We start from the raw sequence: 21,515 nt of genomic DNA, 5'->3' as shown, positions 1-21,515 counted from the left end.
AACAGGATTTGAAAAGAACAGGAGTTTAATTATAGAAATAAAGGAATAGAGCTTTATGACAGGTGGCAGCATGTGAATTAAATGTTTATAGTGATCAGTGAGAGAAATAAGTAACAACTGAAAAAACTGATAAAATTGCATTTGTTAACAAAAGTGGTTTTTGATGAAAATTGCTTAGAAATTGCTGGAAGAGCTTGAAATAAATTGTAGCTAAACTACTCAGTAGCAAGCAACTGAAAGTCATTTCCTCTTATCTGGAAAGTGGTGGTCTCCTTTTTCCAGAAAGAGACTATATTCCTAAAGTGAATGATTGTATCTGTCTGCAAAACATTTGTGAATATAGCCAAACCTATTGTGCATTCCATTTTCTGGATTGACATTTATATTGCCATACACAGTAACATTGGAATAAGAATTACTTCCTTTTTTAAGTTACATTAAAATAGTTTTTTATTTGAAATTCAACATGCAGATCATGGTGCTCTTTGCTGAAAAGTGAGAACAGTGTATTATCCCAAATGTTTAAAAGCATATTTCTTTCTATCTGTGAAAGGCAGTAGGTAGGAATACTGTGTTACTGTTTTTTTTTTTTGGGGGGGGGGGTATTTATTTATTAAAAATCTGTTTATTTTTTAAATTTATTGGGTGTTGGTGTGTTTTATCTAGCATTAACCTCAAATGGTCTCTCTTCACATAGGTTATCAGAAACTACCAACTAGTCCTTTCTAGTCACAGAATACATTGAGATTCCTTCAGTTTCTCCTCTGTGCTCATTTTTTTCATTTAGGCCTAATTCTGTTTAGAATTACTTGGCCATGTAGTTGCTAATATATCAGGGTAAAGATCAAGTCATCTTGAGTTATGAGTAGCATTAGTTGTCTGGCGGGGCTGGGCTAGGCTAGGCTAGTGGTATTTCTGCCTTTCCTGACCTATGCACCTTAATGGGCCAAAGGAGTCTGTTTTGAATGGGCAGTAAGCAGTTGTGTGGCTGTTTGGAACTCTTTGACACTTCATTCCTATTGTTAATTAACTAAATCGTAAATGAATTTATTTCAGTAATTACTCAGGAGACATTTATCATCTCTTGATGATGTTTAATTGTATGTGGTTACAAAAGACTTATAGTTGATGATTTTTTTTTTAATAGGACCCTGATGCTCCCATAAGACAGAAAATGCCCCTTGATGATCTGGATAGAGAAGACGAAGTTAGATTACTCAAATATCTTTTCACTCTAATCCGTGCTGGAATGACAGAAGAGGTAAATTGTCCACATCCTGCTTGTCCAATTTTAAAAAGTCATGGACTCCTCTTAAATTGAAAGGGGTCTTTTGACCACCTAGTATGCCTCCTCAATGCAGTAATCTCTTTGATGGTGTATCTAGATCTACCGGCTGTTTGAACATTTCCAGTGATAAGAAACACATTGCCTCAGAAACACATAGCGGTGCACTCTAGTTTGCACAGCTCTAATAGAAATTTTTTTTTAAGAAGTCAGACTTTGATTCCTTATATTGTACTGCATACCCTAGGTATATTTCCTTCATGTCCAGTTCTGATTTTTAAGAGTTGAGAATAAGTCTGACCCAAATTGCTCTTTCAGGTGACACTATTTATGCATTTGAAGACCACCATGGCCCTTAGACTTTCCTCCTTTTAACCTCACCTCTAAAATGTAATCTCCTTTGTGATAGTTAAGATCTTGTATGTACAGGCATACCTCTGAGAGACTACAGGATCTATTCCAGAACACCACAATAAAGAGAGTGGTAACCTTTTTGCTGGTAGAGAGTCTAGCCTTCAATTTGTAAAAAAAAATGCAACATCTGTGGTGTGGTAGTAAATGAAGCGCAATAGAATGAGGTATGCCTGTAGAATGTTAAGTGTCTAATTAGTGAGGCAGTCTGATGCATAGGAGCTTCAAGCTTTAGATACTATGTTGTACCTCTTTTGCAGTACTCTTGGTGATATTCTTTTAGAATTATTTTAAAGTGTTGTTTTTCTGTGTTATAAACCATTAAGTCTTGGGTTATTAAGCACATTCTTATTTTTTAATTAAGAAAAGAAGTTGATATCATATATTCATTTACTCAGAAAACATTTAAGTCCCAGCCACTCTGTGATGTGCAAAATACTAGGAATTGCAATGGCAAACAAGGATGTATTTTTACAAACAGAAACAAAAAATGATCATATTACTGAAGGCATAAAAAACAAGAACTTTCGAAGTCCCACTTCCTTTACATTACCCCAGATAGTGGGTTTTTGTATTTACTTAACACTCTTTCTTGTATAACTCTTTTTAATATAATTGTAATTATAGTATACATTCGGGGTTTGTTTTTCTTTTAATGTCTTTATTGAGATATAATTCACGTACCATAAAATTCACCCATTTAAAGTACATCAATGATTTTGATATATTATTAATTCTTTCTCGTTGAGGCAAAATATATGACAGACTTTGTCATTTTAACTGTTTTTAAGTGTGCATTTCAGTGGCATTAATTACATTGACAACATTGTGAAACCATTGCCTCTATATCCAAAACTTTTCATCACCCCAAATAGAAACTCGATAACGCAGTAACTCCCTCTTTCCCTCTTCCCCCCGTGTCTGGTAACCTCTTAATCTACTTTCAGTCTCTCTGAATTTGCCTCATCTACATATTTCATATGAGTGGAATCATACAATATTTGCCCTTTTGCGTTTGGCTTATTTCATTTAGAATGTTTTCAAGGTTCTACCTTCAGTTTTTACTCTTTTGATATTGCATATGAGAACATTTTTCATGTTTCCACATAGCTTTCATAATTTATTTATTTCAGAATTTTTTAAAGCCATCAATCTAGAATGGTGTTTGAGATACTCTAACTGGTTGTATTAATTAGGCTTTCTAGGTTCAAGAAACCCAACTCAAATTATGTACAAGAGAAGAATTGATTGGCTCATGGAACAGGGAAGTGCAGGGGTTTAAATCTGGCTTTAGGCAGGATCCAGGGACTCAGAAGATGTCATTAGGATACTGTCTCTCTCCCAAGCTCTTGGCTCTGCCTTATTCTCTGGCTTCATTCTCAAGAAGCCACTCCTTGCATCTGTGATGGCCACCAGCAGTTTACATCTTCCAGCCAGCTAGCAATTCCAGCAAAAGGAGTGTATCTCTTTTTTCAGTATCTTTAGCAAGAGCCCTGGTGGCGATTCTTTTTAAGTCACATGCCTAACCCTAGAGTGCAGAGATGGGACTAGGCCTCCTCAAACCATATGAACTAAGAATGGAGAAGAAATGGTTCCTGAAGAGATGAGGGACAACAAACACCTGTCTATCTTACTGGCATAGTAAGCTCATTTGATTGGACATATTTAACATAAAGAAATATCGTTAATAGAGTGAATGAGCAATAGCATCCTGTCATTCTAGAAACTAACAGTGTTTTTGTAATTCTTTTACATAAATTGAGGGTCATTAACCTCTTTAGCCCCACATGGCTCTAGCAGAATTAAATGCCTGTGAGCTCCATGGGAACCTGTTAGGAAACCCAAAATCAGAGCAAAGAGATGATTAGGAAACGAAAGGCAGAGAAAAAGTAAGGCATGCATATGGTGATAAAGTGAAATGTCATTTCTAGTTCTCTGCATTATCTTTTGTAATGTGTCATAAGTTATCTAATCCTGTCATACGCTGTTTAATCTATAAGGCATGAGCACTTTGAGCACTTCTCCAGCACTGCACTGGTTATACGACTAACTGCTCTTTCTTGTTTCTGAAGGCACAACGGCTCTGTAAGCGTTGTGGTCAGGCGTGGAGAGCTGCAACACTTGAAGGCTGGAAGCTCTATCATGACCCTAATGTTAATGGAGGTATTTTAGTAGATTTTATTCTGAGATTTGAGGGTATGCTTAGCTTTAAATGCCAGTCTTCGTGAAGTACAGCTTTGTTTTTAGAAAATCAGTGAAAGATCTCATTTTAAACTGTATATTTTATTTCTTTAACTGTTTTATAGGAGCAGAATTAGAGCCTGTTGAAGGGAATCCATATAGATGCATTTGGAAAATAAGTTGTTGGAGAATGGCAGAAGATGTAAGATATAATAAAATATTTACTAATACTGGTTTTTATTCTAATTAATTGAAGACCTGCTGAAGGTACTATGAAATGTTCAGAGAAGTGTGAGTCTAAAATTCCTGCTTTCAGAAAACTTCCAGTCAAATTGAGGAATCAGAGTTGGCAGGCTTAAGTACTAATCAGAATTATTCAGACAATAAGTAGTAAGAATTAAACACTGATATAAGGCAGAAATATAAAGGAGGACCAATGAGTTCTGAGAATAAGCATTGGGCTAAAGCTGGATCCCAGGAGGGAGAATTAAATTGAACTTTTAAAAATTAGTAGGATTTGGGCTGTTGGGCATAAAAATAAGGAATTCTAGGTTGGATGCATAGATTTTTATGCGACTTATGCATTCCTAAAAATCACTGCAGCATGCAAAATTGTACAGAAACCCACAGGTCTTTTGGGGGGAAAGGAGTGAAGAGCACAATACTCAAAAACCATCGGTGATACATAAAAGGATAAAAACTTAATAGAAACAGCACAGTTTCACACTGTTAAATGGTTAGGAAATACCTAAATACTACAATAAATGTGACACTTTACATTGAAAGACACCTGAAGTTTGCTTGTGGAATTGGGTATCAGGGGAGTCCAGCTTAAGAGTTACTGCGAAGTGGTAAAAGGTGGTTATCTGAAATAAAACAAAATTGTAACACTCGATGTGTGTCGGTTTAGCTTATATCACACCTGGCGAGCTGAGGTACATGTCTAAGTGGCCGGTTCAGCTGGGTATAGTTTTCTGCATTCATGTAGTCTTTCTTGGTGATGAAATTGTGCATAAGCAGATGGGAAATTTGCAATATGTTCCTTTATATCAGTTGCATTGGAACAAATTCATATTTTCAAAACAAGCATTGTAGCAGAACTGACTGTCATGGAAAGATAATGAAAGGGGTGAATTAAGAACAGGCAGTGGTGGTCCTCAAGTGCTGCTCTAAGGAATGAGGGTTTTTTTTGTTTGTTTTTTGCCTTTTTTTAAAAATTTCTCTTTAGTGTTGGAAGTATTACATATGTCCCCTTTTTTCCCTTATTGATCCCCTCCACCCTGCAACCCCCCCTCCAGGCCTTGACCACACTATTGTCTGTGTCCGTGGGTTATGCATATATGCATATAAGTTCTTAGGTTATTCTCTCACCTACCCCCTACCCCTGCCTTCAAGAAGGTTTTTTTAATCATAGATAGTGACAAACCATTGTGAAACCTTGAGGGCACATGATAGCAGTGTTTTAAGATTAACCTGACAGTAGAAAGTAGACTTAAAATTGAATGGACTAAAGGGCAAGAAACTAGTTAGGAGCCTGTCAGAATTATTCAGACACTAAGTAAGAAGGACCTATCCTAGAATAATATTGAGAGTGGAAAGGAAGGGAGCAGGAATGGTCAGGACAAGTAATTGGAGACGCAAGGCAGAGGAGGACTCAGGTAGTGAGAGTCTCTGAAGTCTCTTGTGTGGATAATAAGAAAACCGGAAGTACCATTAATATATTCTGGAAGTAAAGTGGAATCATTTGATGAATGTAATTAATTCTGTTTAGGAATTTGATGCAAAACTGATGCCTAATGGGCTCCAAGTGCTTTGTTTTAATGTTTTTAGGTTAGTATCAGGTAGTATTGAATATTTAGAAACTTTCTAGCTGAAAACACTTATACAAATTCTATCTGGAATAAAATTGGGCTATTATAAATAAAGACTCTATTAGACTTGGATCTGTTTTTACCCTGTATTTGAAGTTTAGATGTCTTACTTTTCCTAAAGATTTCAGCATTGACTATATCAGATGGCTCCTTCCTCTTATTACCCCACTAGATCTTTCACTAAAGTTTAGCAACTATCAAATAAATAAGTTCAGTTTAGAAAACATTTTAGAATTCTAGACTATGAAAGAAGTTGACATACTAAGAAACAATTTTCCAAATTCATTTATATTTTTTGTATTTCAGGAGCTTTTTAATAGATATGAGAGAGCAATTTATGCTGCTTTAAGTGGGAATCTCAAGCAGGTATGCAGCCTATTTTAATAATTCTTTATTTTTCCTGTGGAATGAAATCAGATACATAAAAATATTTTCTAATTGTATATAATAATCTTATAAACAGAAGCTACTTTTTAAGAGTAGCAGTGATAAAGATAATCATGAAATAGAATGATGACTTGAGCTGCTTAATATGTATTCCATCCACTAAATGATGCTTTAATACATGAAATCAGACTTCAGTTTCTAAGAATTATAAATTTAATTACAACATACACTTATTGATGATTTATAGTATGCATAGCTTTATGCAGAAGTGAGCCACTGAGGCACAGTGACTGTTTGGAATGTCTAACAATCCTATATGTGACCCCATTACCCCCTACATTTTACAGCTGTGTTGAGGTATATTAAAATCCCATCATAGAGCAGCATGGAAACTTGATGCTATTGTGAACTCAGTATAGGAAAAAATCCTAGTTCAAACTTAGATGTGGTTTGGCAGGGAGTAGGTAGGTTGTTTGATATGATATTTTACATTACAATCCACAATATTTTGTGATAGTCCATATCAATGGATGTAACTGCTTTCCCTTTCTTTTTTGTTGACTATGTCTATATGTTTGTTTTGGGTTGGGGAAAAAGCTTCTTCCTGTCTGTGACACCTGGGAAGACACAGTATGGGCCTACTTTCGGGTGATGGTGGACAGTCTGGTGGAACAGGAGATCCGGTCATCGGTAATAACTCTGGATGAAACTGAAGAACTCCCTAGAGAATATTTGGAAGCAAAGTGAGTTTGCTGGTTTGTTTTAGTCATGGTGATTTTTAATATACTCTGAAGTTTTATTTTTTATCCCTCGTTCATATTATTAATATTACTTTATTCCTTTCCTGTTCTTTCTTTTGAAGTTGGAACTTAGAAAAGGTTTTTGAAGAACTTCAAGCTACTGATAAAAAGGTAAATATTATGTATGTTTTACAATAACTGGAATAGGAAACAGTAAGTGTTATGCTGTTGTGCACTGTAGCTGGGAGGCAAAAACATATGTGAAACCTTGTTATCTTCTCCCTTCTTTTCCTCACCTCTTATCCAAAGAGGGACTTTTTTTAAAGGAAAAAAAACTAATTACATATTTAAGTAATACATCCTTTCTGTTTCTTTGGTTTAGGATTGGTCTCACCTGAATTATGGTATGCATGTAAGCTAATTTATCCCTTTCCTTTTGAAAAATAAAAACACATGGAAAATAATAAGACTTTTTCTAGATCTCAAAAGAATCTAATATTTTAAAGTAATATTCTTTAAAAATTTTTAAATGACCAAAGTAATAGCATATGTCCTTGGAACAAAGTAATCCAATAATAAAACTTTTATAATTTTCTTTCAACACCTTTATGGTCAGTCTCATTCCCCTGAGATGGTAAAACATATTGAATGTATCCTTCCATATCTTTCTCCATGCTCTTACAAATTTGTAGAAATAATATAGGTATTCTGCTGTACAATTTTGAGTTTTGTTGTTTTTCTCATACTACATATACATTATTCTCCAACTTCAACTTTTTTTTTTTTTTTTTATGATAGTCCAAGTTAGTGGATATAGATTTAACAACCTAGCTTATTCTTTTTAATGGGTACATAATGTTCTGTAGAATGATAATTTTTGAATCATCCCGCTTTTGGTTGTTTAGGTTGTTTCTAGCACTGTAATGAGTATACTAGTCCTGTTTCTTTAGGATAGGTTTCCTGAAAGCAGAGTTGCTGGTTAAAGGGTACATGTATATTAAGTTAATTAACTGGTCATAGCAATTAATTCATACTCCCAAAAGTAATATATTAATGTGTCCATTTCCCTGCATCCTCACTGGTCCCAGATATCACCCTTTTTATTTTTTGCCAACCCATCAGATTGGGTGGAACATAAGAGTGCACTGTTCTACTCACGTTTTTCTGTGTATTCATAAGGCTGAGCAAGTTTTCTTATGTTTATTGACCATCTGTGAATTTCCTGTTCAGATCTTTTACTATTTACATTTTTCTAGTAGGCTTTATCTTTTCTGTATTGTATAATAAGCTCTTTATATAGTAAGGAAATTAATACTTTTTCTGTCAAGGGTTTATTTCCAGTTTATTATTTTGGAGATTGCAGCTAATGAAAATAAAACAGGAAAGCCAAGGAATAGATATAAATATTAGAAAGGAGGGAACATTTTCATATGATAAAAGTGTAAACCTAGAAACTCAAAATTCCATAAGTTACTAGAATTAATAAGGTAAGAATTTGTTAATTAAATTTAAGAAAAAGTTACAAAAAATCATTGCCTTTCTGTACTTATTACAACTAGTTAGAAAAGGATATAGCCTTCCCCAAAAGTCCCACTTAAATTATTGACCAAAACTATAAGATACCTAGGAATAAAAATTAACCAAAGGTTTGAGAGCCTTCCTAAAGTCAACTATAGAATCTTATTGAAAAACATGATGGCCCTGGCCAGGTAACTGAGTGGGTTAGAGCGTCGTCCCCATATGCCAAAGTTGCGATTCGATCCCCAGTCAAAGCACATGTAAGAAGCAACCAATGAATGCATAAATAAGTGGAACAACAAACAGTCTCCCTCTCTCCCGATCTCTTTCTCTCTCTCTCTCTCTGTCTTCTCTCTCCCCTCCCTCCCTTCTAAAATCAATCAATAAAATACTTTTTTAAAAATGAAACCATGGCCCTGGTCAGTGTGCTCAGTGGTTGGAGCTTCGGCCTGTACACCCGAAGGGTCTCGGGTTCAATTCCTGGTCAAGGGCACATACCTGGGTTGCAGGTTCAATCCCTGGCCCCAGGCACATGTGGGAGGCAACTGATGAATGTGTTTCTCTCACTTCAGTGTTTCCCTCTCTCTCTCACCCTCACCCTCTTTCCCCCTCTCCCCCTTTCTCCCACTTCCTTTCTCCTTTCCACTCTCTCTAAAAAAATTAATGGAAAAATATCCCCAGGTGAAGATTAACTTAAAAAAAGAAAAACATGAATAAATAGATATACCACGTTCCTGGATGAGAAGACTTAATATAAATGTCATTCATTCTAAAATTAACATAGAAACCTAGTGCTTTAGGGGGTTATTTTCAGACAGAAATTTTCCAATTAGAAACATAAGAAAAAGAAGAAAATTTGGAAAGAATAATAGTTATGGGATAGTTGTCTTCATAATAAAACTTAATATAGAGATACAGCAAAACAGTATGGAATTGGCACAAGAATAAATAGATCAGTGGAATACAACAGTTCCTATGAGATCCAAGTATAGATGAGAACTTAACAGATGACAGAGGTGACCTTTCATATTAGAGGGAAGGGGATGGTTTATTTGGATACACAGAATGGGCATAATTGACTTTCCATCCAGAAAGAAAACAAAGCTAAATCCTACCTCATGCTATGTATTAAAATAAGTTCTAGATGAAGCAAAGGTTCAAATGTCAAAGAATAAGCACTGGAAGAAAATTTAGACATTTAAATAAAAATTTTAATATTTGACAAAAAATAAACTATTTCCTGCAAGAAATGGAGCTGTAGGTTTCTTGTAAATGGTTTTTTCTACTTTGTGCCTAATCACTGCTTTGATGGTTTTTTTCTTACTCTTGGTGCCATGTACAGAAGAGAGTACCCAAAGAATGCTTTCAGGAACTGTTCATGTCAGTAGAAATCTTTGTAATATATCTTGCTTAGGTTACAGTGCCCTTCCTTTCTGGCCCACCATGGAGTGTCAAGGAAAGAGTAGTAAAATATAAAAAATAAAAGTTTAATAACATTCACAGAGATTAAATTGTTTTATCACAGTTCTCGGCTTTCAAAGATACTGTTCAATATTGGATTTGTAAGTCTCAAGTATATTCCAAAAGCAGTATCCTTCCCATATTTTATTTTGTTTTGCTTTCCTAAGATCCTTCTTTTCCAACTTTTTCATTGTGGATGTTTCTTCAAAAGTTTGACATTTGTTGTTTACCAATGAGTACATACTCCAGAATGACCACTAGAAGATTTATGGAAAATGTAAAAATTTTTTTCAGAGAGTTTTGGAAGAGAATCAAGAACATTATCATATAGTTCAAAAATTCCTTATCCTGGGAGACATTGATGGTAAGATTTTATAATTTTATTTTACTTTGTATGAGTTCCTTGTTTTCTTACAGTAATTTTGTAAAAAGTTGTCAAAGCAGTGCATATGACTTACCACATCTTTTAATCTGTATAAATGTCAGCCTACTTGAATGCAACTTTTTATTTAATTGTTATAAGGTAAAGTTTGAATTTCACCCAGTCTGTATTATGTGATGGTTATTAACAATGAGATAGCAACTTCAAAGCACTAGAGGGATGTGGTAAATGTTCTTGGTAATGTTTATTTAGCTTCTTTTGTTTTTTATCCCTGTTGTTGAATCTTTGCTTTGATGACTTGTAGGTTTGATGGATGAGTTTAGCAAATGGCTTTCCAAAAGCAGAAATAATCTACCTGGACATCTCCTTCGCTTCATGACTCATCTCATTTTGTTTTTTCGCACGCTGGGACTACAGACCAAAGTAAATAAAATGGACCATTTACCCTTCTCTGCAAAGCTGATGCTTTATACCTATCATCAGGAAAATACTACTTTTTTGTTGTTTTCTAGAAGTGGTGATAGGGGTGCAGAAGTCTTCTATACAGTCTCATATGGTCTCTCAATGATAACTCACTGTGGGGGACCCATCTGTGGGCTCTAATCTGTGGCTGCAGAATGTTCATCTGTTTTCTGTTAAATGTGTAACTTTAATCCTCATTAGTACCCAACTCTGAATCAGCCAGCTAAGCTAACTGAACCAAACGAAGTTCTATGTGAGATTGTAAACTTTTGTTTTCTCTTTTTCTCTTTTCCTAAATGATTAATAACATTGGTTAGATAGAGTACATGTAGAAGGCAGAATGATACAGTAGTTAAAAGCTTGGGTTTTGGAGTAAGCATCCTGGGTTCACAGCCTTACCTAGCAGCTTCTAGTTTTGTAATTCTAGGTAAATAAACCTCCATAGGTGTTAGTTTCTTCCTCTATAAAATGTGAACAATAATAACTACCCACAAAGAATATGGTATGGTTAAATCAGGCACTACATGAACTTTGCTAAGCACTTAGCCTAGCATACAGTTATTTCTCAGTGTTAAATATTAAGTCATTTAATAGCAGAGTTATTATTACAGTGGTACCTCTGTTTTCGAATGTAATCTGTTCCAGAAGACCGTTCGAGTTCTGAAACGTTAGAAAACCGAGGGATCAACAGTGAACAGCTAGGCCTCAGGATCTTGCACTCGGCAAAAGCCATGTGGCGTGTTCGACTTCCGAGGCATGTTCAAAAACTGAAGAATTTCCAGGTTTACGGCCTTCGTAAACCGAAACGTTCGTCAACAGAGATGTTCGAAAACCGAGGTCCCACTGTAGATATATTGCTGGCACACATGGGCAGCTGTGTTTATAATTGAATTATCTCTTTTTTTCCTATGAAGGAAGAAGTTTCCATCGAGGTTTTAAAGACATACATACAGGTAAACTTTATGAATCCACAATATGATTCTTTTTTGTTACTGTTTTAATGTGAAAGAATGATATTTTATTTTTTTAATATATCTTTATTGACTTCAGAGAGAGGAAGGGAGAGGGGGAGAGAGAGATAGAAACATCAATGATGAGAGAGTCTTCGTTGACCAGCTGCCCCCTGTACATCCCTTTCTGGGGATCGAGCCCGCAACCCAAGCATGTGCCCTGACTGGGAATTGAACCGCGATCTCCTGGATACTAGGTCGATGCTGAACTGCTGAACCATGCCCAGCCGGGCAAGAATGATAATATTTTAATATGCAGTGGCAGGAAATTCATCAGAATCCATAAGAGATCTTTTAATTTTAAGTTTGTTCTTTTAGAGTTTAAAATTATTCAGTTTATAAGCACAAATCTATTAATTTCTCCTAAATATGTTTGAAATTTTGAACTGTACTTTTTAAAAAGTACCACTGATCCTAGAACTTGTTTTATTGACATACTTTGATCTTTTTCTATTTTTTTAGCTTTTAGTAAATGAGAAGCATACAAATCTTGTAGCATTTTATACCTGTCATTTACCTCAAGACCTAGCTGTTGCCCAGTATGCATTATTTTTGGAAGGTGTTACAGAATTTGAACAGCGCCACCATTGCTTGGAGCTGGCTAAAGAAGCAGGTAAAAATGATCGAGAACTTCATCTATTGGGCTTTGTAGGCAAATTATCATTTTGGCTTCAGTAACATCCTTCTAGTTTTAAATCTTCTCTTGAGAGAATTTCAATGAAATTCTGTTTTAGGAATAAAATATACTGTAACTCATGTATAAAATATCTTTTAATTTTGGTATTTTAAAAATAATGTTCATATTTTATGTTACATTTTTTAAAAATTGTCCCAAATTTACCAAATTATTGTGACTATTTAGAGAATATTAGTGTGAACAATTAATTCTTGCTTTTGTTTCTTCAAAAAATTCTTTAGATTTGGATATTGCTACTATAACAAAAACTGTAGTTGAGAACATTCGGAAGAAAGATAATGGTGAATTCAGTCATCATGACCTGGCCCCAGCCCTAGATACTGGCACTACTGAGGTAATCTGAGGGGGGAAAGGAAGTGTGCTTTGGTGAACTTCTACCTTAAAATACTCTGGCTGCTGCTGCTGCTGCTTTTAAGAATTTAGCTTTGTCAGCCAAACCTTTTAAATTTATAAAAATTAGGAGCAAACAAAGTCTTATGTTAGGGTTTGTTTATAGTAGTATGTTAAAGGAAGCTTATTTAATAGAAAAAATCTGAGCATTGGATTTTTGCTCATCAGATTACTCTTAGATACTTGATAAATCGTTTTTCCTATTTTCAGAAAGGAATGAGTTTTATCTAGGAAAGAAAATATATTTTAGAGTAGTATTTAAAGGAATCAATGGTAATTGCTGGGGCATAGAATATATAACTCCAGATTCACAGTCCAGTAAGCTTTTCTGTAATTTAGTAGAAAGCTATTAAGCATGAAAATAAACTAAGGAAAGCTAGGTTCTTTCATAGTTTTGTATAACTGGAGGGAAAATGATGTTCACTGAAGTGCAGGTATAAGTTAATTTTACTAATTTACAGAATATCTTAGAAAAGAATAAAATTGATGTTTGTTTTTGTTTGTTTTTTTCAATTAAATGAATAGGAGGACCGTTTAAAAATCGATGTAATTGACTGGTTGGTATTTGACCCAGCACAGAGGGCGGAAGCATTAAAACAAGGCAATGCAATAATGAGAAAGTTCTTGGGTATGCTGTATTTTTATATTCTTTTTAAAAGTTTTTGTTCAAATCCATATATTCTTGAACTTTGAGGGGGTTTTTTTGTTTGCTTTTCTAACCCTTCCAGTAAGGGAGGGTACAATGCAGCCACTCCTAATCCAACCTCGTGTTATGAAACAAAATACATTTACAGTGAATTTTCATGTCCTACTCAATTTTGCATATAATCTCAAAGCTTTGAAAAGTGTAATTCTTTTTTTTAAGACAGAAGTATGTAAAAGTAACTGCATTTAATGAATCCTTTTGTGACTATATCATTGAAGTAAGGAAAAGGCCCAGCCATTAGGTAGAAAGGTCACCCAGACCTTTAAGAAGTATGTTGGGACCTGAAATGGTTACAGCTCACTGTGAACATTGCAAACCAATGATTAGACTGCATTAGAAACATTACACAGAAACTTACATATATTGAAAATTTCTATATCTTTTTCACAGCATCAAAAAAGCATGAAGCTGCAAAAGAAGTATTTGTGAAAATTCCTCAGGATTCTATAGCAGAAATCTATAATCAGTGGGAAGAACAAGGAATGGAAAGTCCACTTCCTCCTGAAGATGATAATGCTATCAGAGAATATTTGTGCATTAGAGCTTATTTGGTGAGTTCCTAAAAAAGACAACAATGTGCCTCTCTTGATGAGGATTTTTCTAATTAACTCTGACTTTGAACTGTTTCCAGAAGTGGTGATTGGCTCATTATCTTATCTCTTTTGAGACTGGTATTGACTGATCCACAAGGGTACTTAAATCAGGACCTCATCTTCATTAGCTTGAGCCTCTAGTTAATGCTAACCAACCAAGAACATCTCACATGGCAGATAGTATATGTGATGTCTGAGACTTTTTTTAAGATTCTTTGAATGCTTGTCTCGACTTTAATATTTCTGCTTTTGGCAATAATTGAAAAAAGCAATACATTCTCTGTTTTTATAACTAAAATAACAGCATACTCATTCAAAATCCATTCAACAAATAGTGACGTGATTACAGTGTGCTTGGTCCTAAGGCTAAGTCTAGATGGCTTTCTGGCCTTCTAGAAACTAATAGACCAATCAAAAGGACAAGTAAATATGTGTATATCACAGAGTAATAACATTACAGAGTGATAAATGTGTTTTGTCACTTGACAAAACATTTATTCACAATAATTTTATTTGCATGAAAGCTAAATATTAAAGTTTCATTTCTTGATGCTCCAAAATTATTTCTAAGAACCAAATTTGAGCTCTGGCTGGTACGTTTCAGTGGTTAGAACGTCGGCTCATGCACCGTAGGGTCACAGGTTCAATTCCTGGTCAAGGGCATGCACCTGGGTTGTAGGTTCTTTCTCCGGCCCTGGTCAGGATGTGTACAGGAGGCAACCAATTGATGTGTATCTCTCACGCCAATGTTTCTTTCTCTCTCTCTTCCCCCTCTTCCTCTCTCACCTTCCACTCCAAAAAATTAATGGAAAAAATATCAAGTGAAGATTAACAAAAAAATAATAATAATAAAATAAAGATTCTTTGGTTAAAAAAAAAGAAACAAATTTGAAAAACTGTTGAACATATGTGAAAAGTTTTATTTCTTTTTTGTATTTTTCTATTTTATTTCATATTTTAGGAAGCCCATGAAACCTTTAATGAGTGGTTTAAGCATATGAATTCAGCTCCACAAAAACCTAGTTTGATACCTCAACCAACTTTTACTGAGAAAGTGGCTCATGAACACAAAGAAAAGAAATATGAAGTAAGTTGAATATAGATGAAACCTGTGTTTTTCATCTTCACAATACATGCCATATATTTAAAGAGGTCATTTTTCAACAGCTGTACTCCTATTATAGCAGGTGGTCTTGCTGTTAATGTTCTACTTTGAAGGGAAAAAGAAAGGTTTCTGTTTAGTTATTTTTCTGTAGATAATTAACCAGGCCTGAAACATGCCTTCAGGTGACAGTAGTGTTCATTTATAAAGCTATTGTTTCAACATTTTATTTAACTGCAATCAGTTGATGTTTATTTTTATATTTTGCTAACTGAATGTCAACACTTTAAAAAGAATATCAGCAGGAGAATAACAATAGTAAGGGGTACTGACCTCTTTTCCCTTAGGTTATTAAAAACAACAGCCAACACAACAATAGCCATCTGAAGCAAATGCTCTGTTTTGAACCATAAATGCATAGGTCATATAATAGAGTTGCATCTTATTGGTCATGTCGCATAATAAGGTTGCATCTGATCGGTTAATTCTTGGTACCAGAAATTCTTATATACAAGTATAGGCACCTGATTTTTTTAAAAGTCACTTTAGAGCAACGAGGGTAGGAACTTTTTCTTTTTGTAAATCAATCAAAATTATATTTATTTTTTGACAGATTGGCAAAAAATGTATTTTTTGGTGTGCTGCAGAATTTTAGTAATTGGTTTATATGTGCCACAAGATGAAAAAGGTTGAAAATCGCTGCTTTAGAATGATGTTCTATATATATATATATTCCTGTCTGTACTTTACAAATACATTATTTAGTGGTTTTCTTCCATGCTATATTTGTCTGTGTTTGTTTTGCAGATGGATTATGGTATTTGGAAAGGGCATTTAGATGCCCTAACTGCTGATGTGAAAGAGAAAATGTATAATGTCTTGTTGTTTGTTGATGGAGGCTGGATGGTGGATGTTAGAGAGGTAAGCTGTATGTATTTGTTTATAGCTAAAAGCAAAAAACAAGTCCTTTTTTTGTTGTTGTTTTATCTCTGAATAGGAGTATCTATAGTTCTTATATAACTTTTGTAATTATAACTAAACATCCCATAATTTAAGCCTAAACTGAAAATACTAGCTAGGGAATGGGAATATTCGACTCTTGCGTAAACTATTTCTTCAGATTTAATATGTTCACTCAGGATCTGAAAGTCTAATTTTTTAAATTCTGAGACCTAATTTTTTTTTTTAATTTATTGATTTTCAAGAGAGGGGAATGGGAGAGAGTAGGAGAGAAACATCAATTTGTTGTTCCACTTATTTACACATTCATTGGTTGATTCTTGTATGTGCCCTGACTGGGGATTGAACCCGCAATTTTGGCATATTGGGACTATTCTCCAATCAGCTGAGCTACCCAGCCAGGGCATGAACCTAAATTTTTAATTATACATGTATTCAGCTCAGTTTAGGGATATGAGGATAAGTTTTAGTAGTATAAGACATATGTAAAGCAGTGGCTCTCACATCTGAGCTGTCCATTTAAATGACCTAGGAAACTTTTAAAAAATACTGGGTTCAGCCCTGGCCGGTATGGCTCAGTTGGTTGAGCATCGTCCCATGCACCAAGAGGTCGCTGGTTTGATTCCTGGTCAGGACACATGCCCAGGTTTGGGCCTGGATCCCTGGTGGGGGTGTACAGAAGGCAGCCAGTCGATGTTTGTCTCTCTCCACCTTTCCCTTCCTCCCTCTCTAAAGAAAATCAATAAAAACATATTAAAAGAAGAAAAATACTGGGTACTACCCCCAGAGTTTGTGGTTTAATTAGTCTAAGGTAAGGTTAAGCTTTTTTTTTTAATTACCTAGAGAGCTTTAATGTGTAGGCTGGATTGAGAACCAGTTACAAAAATACTAAATACCATAAGAAACACACAAATTCAGTATTCTTTGAGTTTAGGAAATAAAAAGGTTGCTTCTACCTGGAAGAGATCTGCACAGGATGCTTGAAAGGTAGTCATTTTAACAACTTTATGACCATTTGATGTCTGTCTGTAGGATGCTGAAGAAGATCATGAAAGAGCACATCAAATGGTTTTACTGAGAAAGCTTTGTCTGCCAATGCTGTGTTTTCTGCTTCACACCATATTGCATAGTACAGGTCAATATCAGGAATGCCTGCAGTTAGCAGATATGGTCTCCTCCGAGCGCCACAAACTATATCTGGTAAGTTCTAGAGCATTTGCACTTCTAAATTTTAGTGATTTGGTAAATTATACTTAGATTTTTTTAAAGTAAAAGTCCCATTTTAATGATTGTGCTTTTTTCCCCCCAAAATATGTATACATTCCTAAGCAGTTAGAAGTTTAAAAACTATCACAGAAAAATAGCTTTGAAATTCCTAACCAGGCTAACATACTGGCCTCCAGCTACAGAAATATTAAAAAGGAATTTCTTCTTATGTTAAGCTAATCAGGTTGATTAGGTGACTATAAGTTCTTGCTCTTCGTTCTCATTCTTAACATTTTTCTCTTTTTTAAAAATCAGGTATTTTCTAAGGAAGAACTAAGGAAATTGTTACAGAAGTTAAGAGAATCCTCTCTGATGCTCCTAGACCAGGGACTTGATCCATTAGGATATGAAATTCAGTCATAATTTATCTACTCTTTGTAATCTCACTAATTTCCATGATAAATGGAGTGTTTTGTAAAATATACATATTTGTAATTACTGGGGGTTTTCTTTTGCATTATCATGGGGAGACATTTTTTTTTTAATTTAGACATTTGAATTTTGTACTTTTCAGAATATTATGGTGACACTGAAATTTTAGTGTATTATATCAGTATTTCCCTGTGTTTATTAATAAAATTATGTAAATTAAATTTTTCTTTTCTTACAAATTCCAAGATTGTTTCTCTGATGTGTAATAAGAAATTAAAATTCCTATTATCCTATTTTTTCCTATGATTGTAAGTACTCTGGTATCTTAAAATTTGAAGAGGATGAAAAGTAGATTTAAGCCAGGTATGTAATTTCTCATAAAATTTTTAAAATATTACAGCTAAGAAGATTAAGCTTTGTTTTCTTTATTTTGAAGACATTTCTAGTTTATTGACTCTTAATTCAGCAAACCTGCCACTGAAGTGGAGCATGTAAAGATTTAGTGTGGGATCTGGCACACAGTAAACTCTGAATAACTTGAGGATACAAAATGAGTAAAATCTAATCCAGCCCTCCTAGTACGGAAAATACAATAAATATATATTATAAATGCCATTAGAAAATACAAGCAACCTGAGCAGGAAGAAACTATTTCCAGCTCGAAGGCCTCTGAGGAAGTAGCATTTGGGCTGGGGTTAAGGGTGATGCACTACAGATTAGGAAGTCAGTTTGAGCAAGGCTGAGAAATGGTGCTGCATGCTTATTAATCGGCAAATATGCCACATTGACTAGAGTGTAGGATTTGTAAATGGGAAGAAATGAAGAGAGAATGGCAGTCTAATAGAAAACATGGTCTAGGTTAGTAACTGCCCAAACTGCCTAATCATCTGAATCTTCTGAGGAGTTTGTTAAATATGTATTTATAGATGCCACCTCTAGAGATGTCTGGTCCAGGAGGCCTGGAATGGGGTCAAAGAATTTGTATTTTTAAATATAATAAGCTATGGGTGATTTCTAAATATTTAAGTTTGAGCCATCCTGGCTTAAATCAGAGATGGGCATTGGTACTCCTCCTGTACCTAAATCAGACAGCAGTCGTCCTGGCATCAACTGGGAAGAGGTGTATAGACAATGGACTTGGCCTCTTTTTTATTCTAGCTAAAGTGATCCAAAGATGAAATACTTATCAAAACCTCTTCAGTTTTTATATCTTACTATGTATCCATTTTTAAATGAGGTTAAGCCATGTGAACTGATAAGCAAGAGTAAATCTAACAAAACATGTACAGGACTTGTATGTTGAAAACTACAAAATACTGATGAAAGAAACCAAAGTGGAGTAAAATTAATGGAGAGACACACCATGTTCATTAACTGGAAGACTCAACATGGTAAAGATGTCATTTCTCAAATTAATATTCAGGTTTAACACAATTCCTATCCATATTCCAGTAAGAAAATATATTGTATATTAGCTGGGATGATTGGATTAATATTAATTTTCTTAGGTGTGATAATGATATTGTGGCTGGGTAGGAGAGTCTTCTTATTCTTAAAAGGTGCATGCTGAAATAGTTAGAAATAAAAGGTGATGAAGTCTGCATTTACTTTGAAATGGTTTAGCTTTAAAATAAAAGTTTAGCCCTGGCCAGGTAGCTCAGTTGGTTAGAGCATCACCTGATACACCAAGGTTGCAGGTACAATCCCTGCTCAGGGCACATAGAAGAATCAACCAATGATGCATAAATAAGTAGAACAACAAGTCTTTCCCTCCCTCCCTCCCTCCCTCCCTCCCTCCCTCCCTCCCTCCCTCCCTCCCTCCCTCCCTCCCTCCCTCTCCCCTCCCACCTTCCTCTCCCTAAACAAATAAAATAAAACCCTACAAAGACAAAGCAAATATGGCAAAATGTTAACTAGTGAATCTACAGAAAGATTTTTTTCTAGTCTTTCAACTTTTCTATAAATTTTTTAATTTTCTAAGTAAAATGTTTGGGTGGAGTTTGTTAAATCGTGACAGGACAACAGAACATCTATACAGAAAATAAACTTGACCCCCACTTTATACCATATACTGTCAATAGGAGAATGGCTAAACAAATTGTGATATGTTCATACAAAACAGTACTACTCAGCAGTATAAAAAGGAAAGAATTGATCTACTCAACAAAAGAACTTAGACACAAAAAGAGTACATACAGTATGATCTGTTTATATGAAGTTCTAGAGTGATGGTGAAAAAAAGAACAGTGGCTTCCTCTCGGGGGTGGGCAGGGACTTTCTAGGGGATTTTGTGTGATGATGGAAACGTTCTATATCTCAACGGTGCAGGTTACATAGGTGCATCCATTTGTCAAAATTTATACAGTTTAAGATTTATAAATTTACCTTTTAAAAATTAACAGGAGGGTGGGGAGTGGGTATATATGAAATAAGAATGGCAGTTGGTGAAACCAGGTGATGGGTACAAGAGGGTTTACCATACTGTTTTAACTTTGCACAAGTTTCGCTTTTCCATAATAAAAAAGAAGGAAAAGGGAGCCAGAGAAGTTTGGGTTTGAACCTTACTCTCATCCCATTTTAGCTGCAAGGTAACACCCATGAACCTCTATTTTCAACATGTAAAGATGAGAGTAAGATAATAGTCACATTTCAGGATGAGTAAGGGCTAGGGCTCCTGTGCTTTGGTGAAGGAGGTAAAGAAAGCTACTTAACCAACTAAAGCAGCCTGGTGAGGTACAGGTCTGGAACAGTGGGAAACTGGATGAATGTCAAAGATGGGGTCAGACTGAGGGAGGCGTTGAATGACAGGATTAGTAACCCTAACCCAACAGGCAGTTGGAACCCACTAGATATTTTAAGCATTTTTTAAGATGTCAAGTTATGTATATTGTTAGTAGTTAACTTAGAAACATACAATAAAGTTACACTAAGAACAGGACAAATAGGTGGACTTTAAAGATTATTATTTTTAGCCTGATGACACCGAGGACTTTCCTGGGAAACACACCGGTTCTTATAAACCATTTATTTAGGGCAAGAGAAGGGCATGGAACTCAATGTGTTAAAATGGGTTAGCTGTGGGTACTTTTAACTTTTAAACCAAATTTGAGTTCATATTTTAACTATTTTCAAATATAAGAAATAGAGGGATGATAAAACAATAACTTACCATCCATGCTAAGGTTATCAGTCCAAATATATAACACAAAGAGACAATGAATATAGGTTAATTAAAATGTAGGCTTAAACTTTGTCTAATTAATTTACACTCATTCTCAAATGTTAGTTTGAGTCATTTCTTGAGGAAGCCCTTGACCACCTCTCCCTTCCCAAGTTTAGAACGGGTTTTCTCATTATACATTCATAGGACCATATTTTGTTACTTCAGAACATTCATTTGTTATTGTTTATAATTGTTTAGTATCAGGCTTCTCTCACTAAGTTCTACGAGAGAAGGTCTGGATTGGTTTTACTTTCTGGTATCTCCCAAGTGCCAAATACAGTGCCTGGCACAAACCAGGAGCTCAATATTTGAGTAATTCTTACATCAAAGAGTAAATTAAAACTCTCAATCAGACTACTTAGGAATCAAGGAAAATGAGAATATTACATTGTCCGGAGGACTGTGGACAAAGCTATTCTGAAGGAGGGAAACTCACAGTTTCAATCCTTTAAATAAACAAACTGAACATTCTATTCAAGAAATTGGGGGGGGGGAGGA

The 21,515-nt window shown here is 34.9% G+C and overlaps 1 protein-coding gene across 1 annotated transcript in view; it reads left to right on the top strand.

Moving 5' to 3' along the window:
• Positions 1–18,204, top strand: part of NUP107 (nucleoporin 107) — a 35,756-nt gene extending 17,552 nt beyond the window's left edge. Inside the window, exons 12-28 of the mRNA XM_081129554.1 lie at positions 1,148–1,261; positions 3,769–3,859; positions 4,003–4,079; positions 6,055–6,114; positions 6,733–6,878; positions 6,998–7,046; positions 10,149–10,218; positions 10,541–10,659; positions 11,613–11,651; positions 12,171–12,321; positions 12,627–12,739; positions 13,321–13,423; positions 13,892–14,052; positions 15,056–15,181; positions 16,004–16,117; positions 17,189–17,356; positions 17,678–18,204. Coding sequence (XP_080985680.1) covers positions 1,148–1,261; positions 3,769–3,859; positions 4,003–4,079; positions 6,055–6,114; positions 6,733–6,878; positions 6,998–7,046; positions 10,149–10,218; positions 10,541–10,659; positions 11,613–11,651; positions 12,171–12,321; positions 12,627–12,739; positions 13,321–13,423; positions 13,892–14,052; positions 15,056–15,181; positions 16,004–16,117; positions 17,189–17,356; positions 17,678–17,785 — 1,809 coding nt within the window. The 3' untranslated portion in view covers positions 17,786–18,204. The remainder of the gene's footprint in view (positions 1–1,147; positions 1,262–3,768; positions 3,860–4,002; positions 4,080–6,054; positions 6,115–6,732; positions 6,879–6,997; positions 7,047–10,148; positions 10,219–10,540; positions 10,660–11,612; positions 11,652–12,170; positions 12,322–12,626; positions 12,740–13,320; positions 13,424–13,891; positions 14,053–15,055; positions 15,182–16,003; positions 16,118–17,188; positions 17,357–17,677) is intronic.
• The last annotated feature ends 3,311 nt before the right edge of the window (positions 18,205–21,515 follow it).

The sequence above is a fragment of the Miniopterus schreibersii genome (genome assembly GCF_964146895.1).
Source record: "Miniopterus schreibersii genome assembly, chromosome: 2".
Classification (NCBI taxonomy): Eukaryota; Metazoa; Chordata; class Mammalia; order Chiroptera; family Miniopteridae; genus Miniopterus; species Miniopterus schreibersii.
Note: the sequence above shows the minus strand (reverse complement) of the source record. Positions and strands in the feature narration are given on the sequence as shown.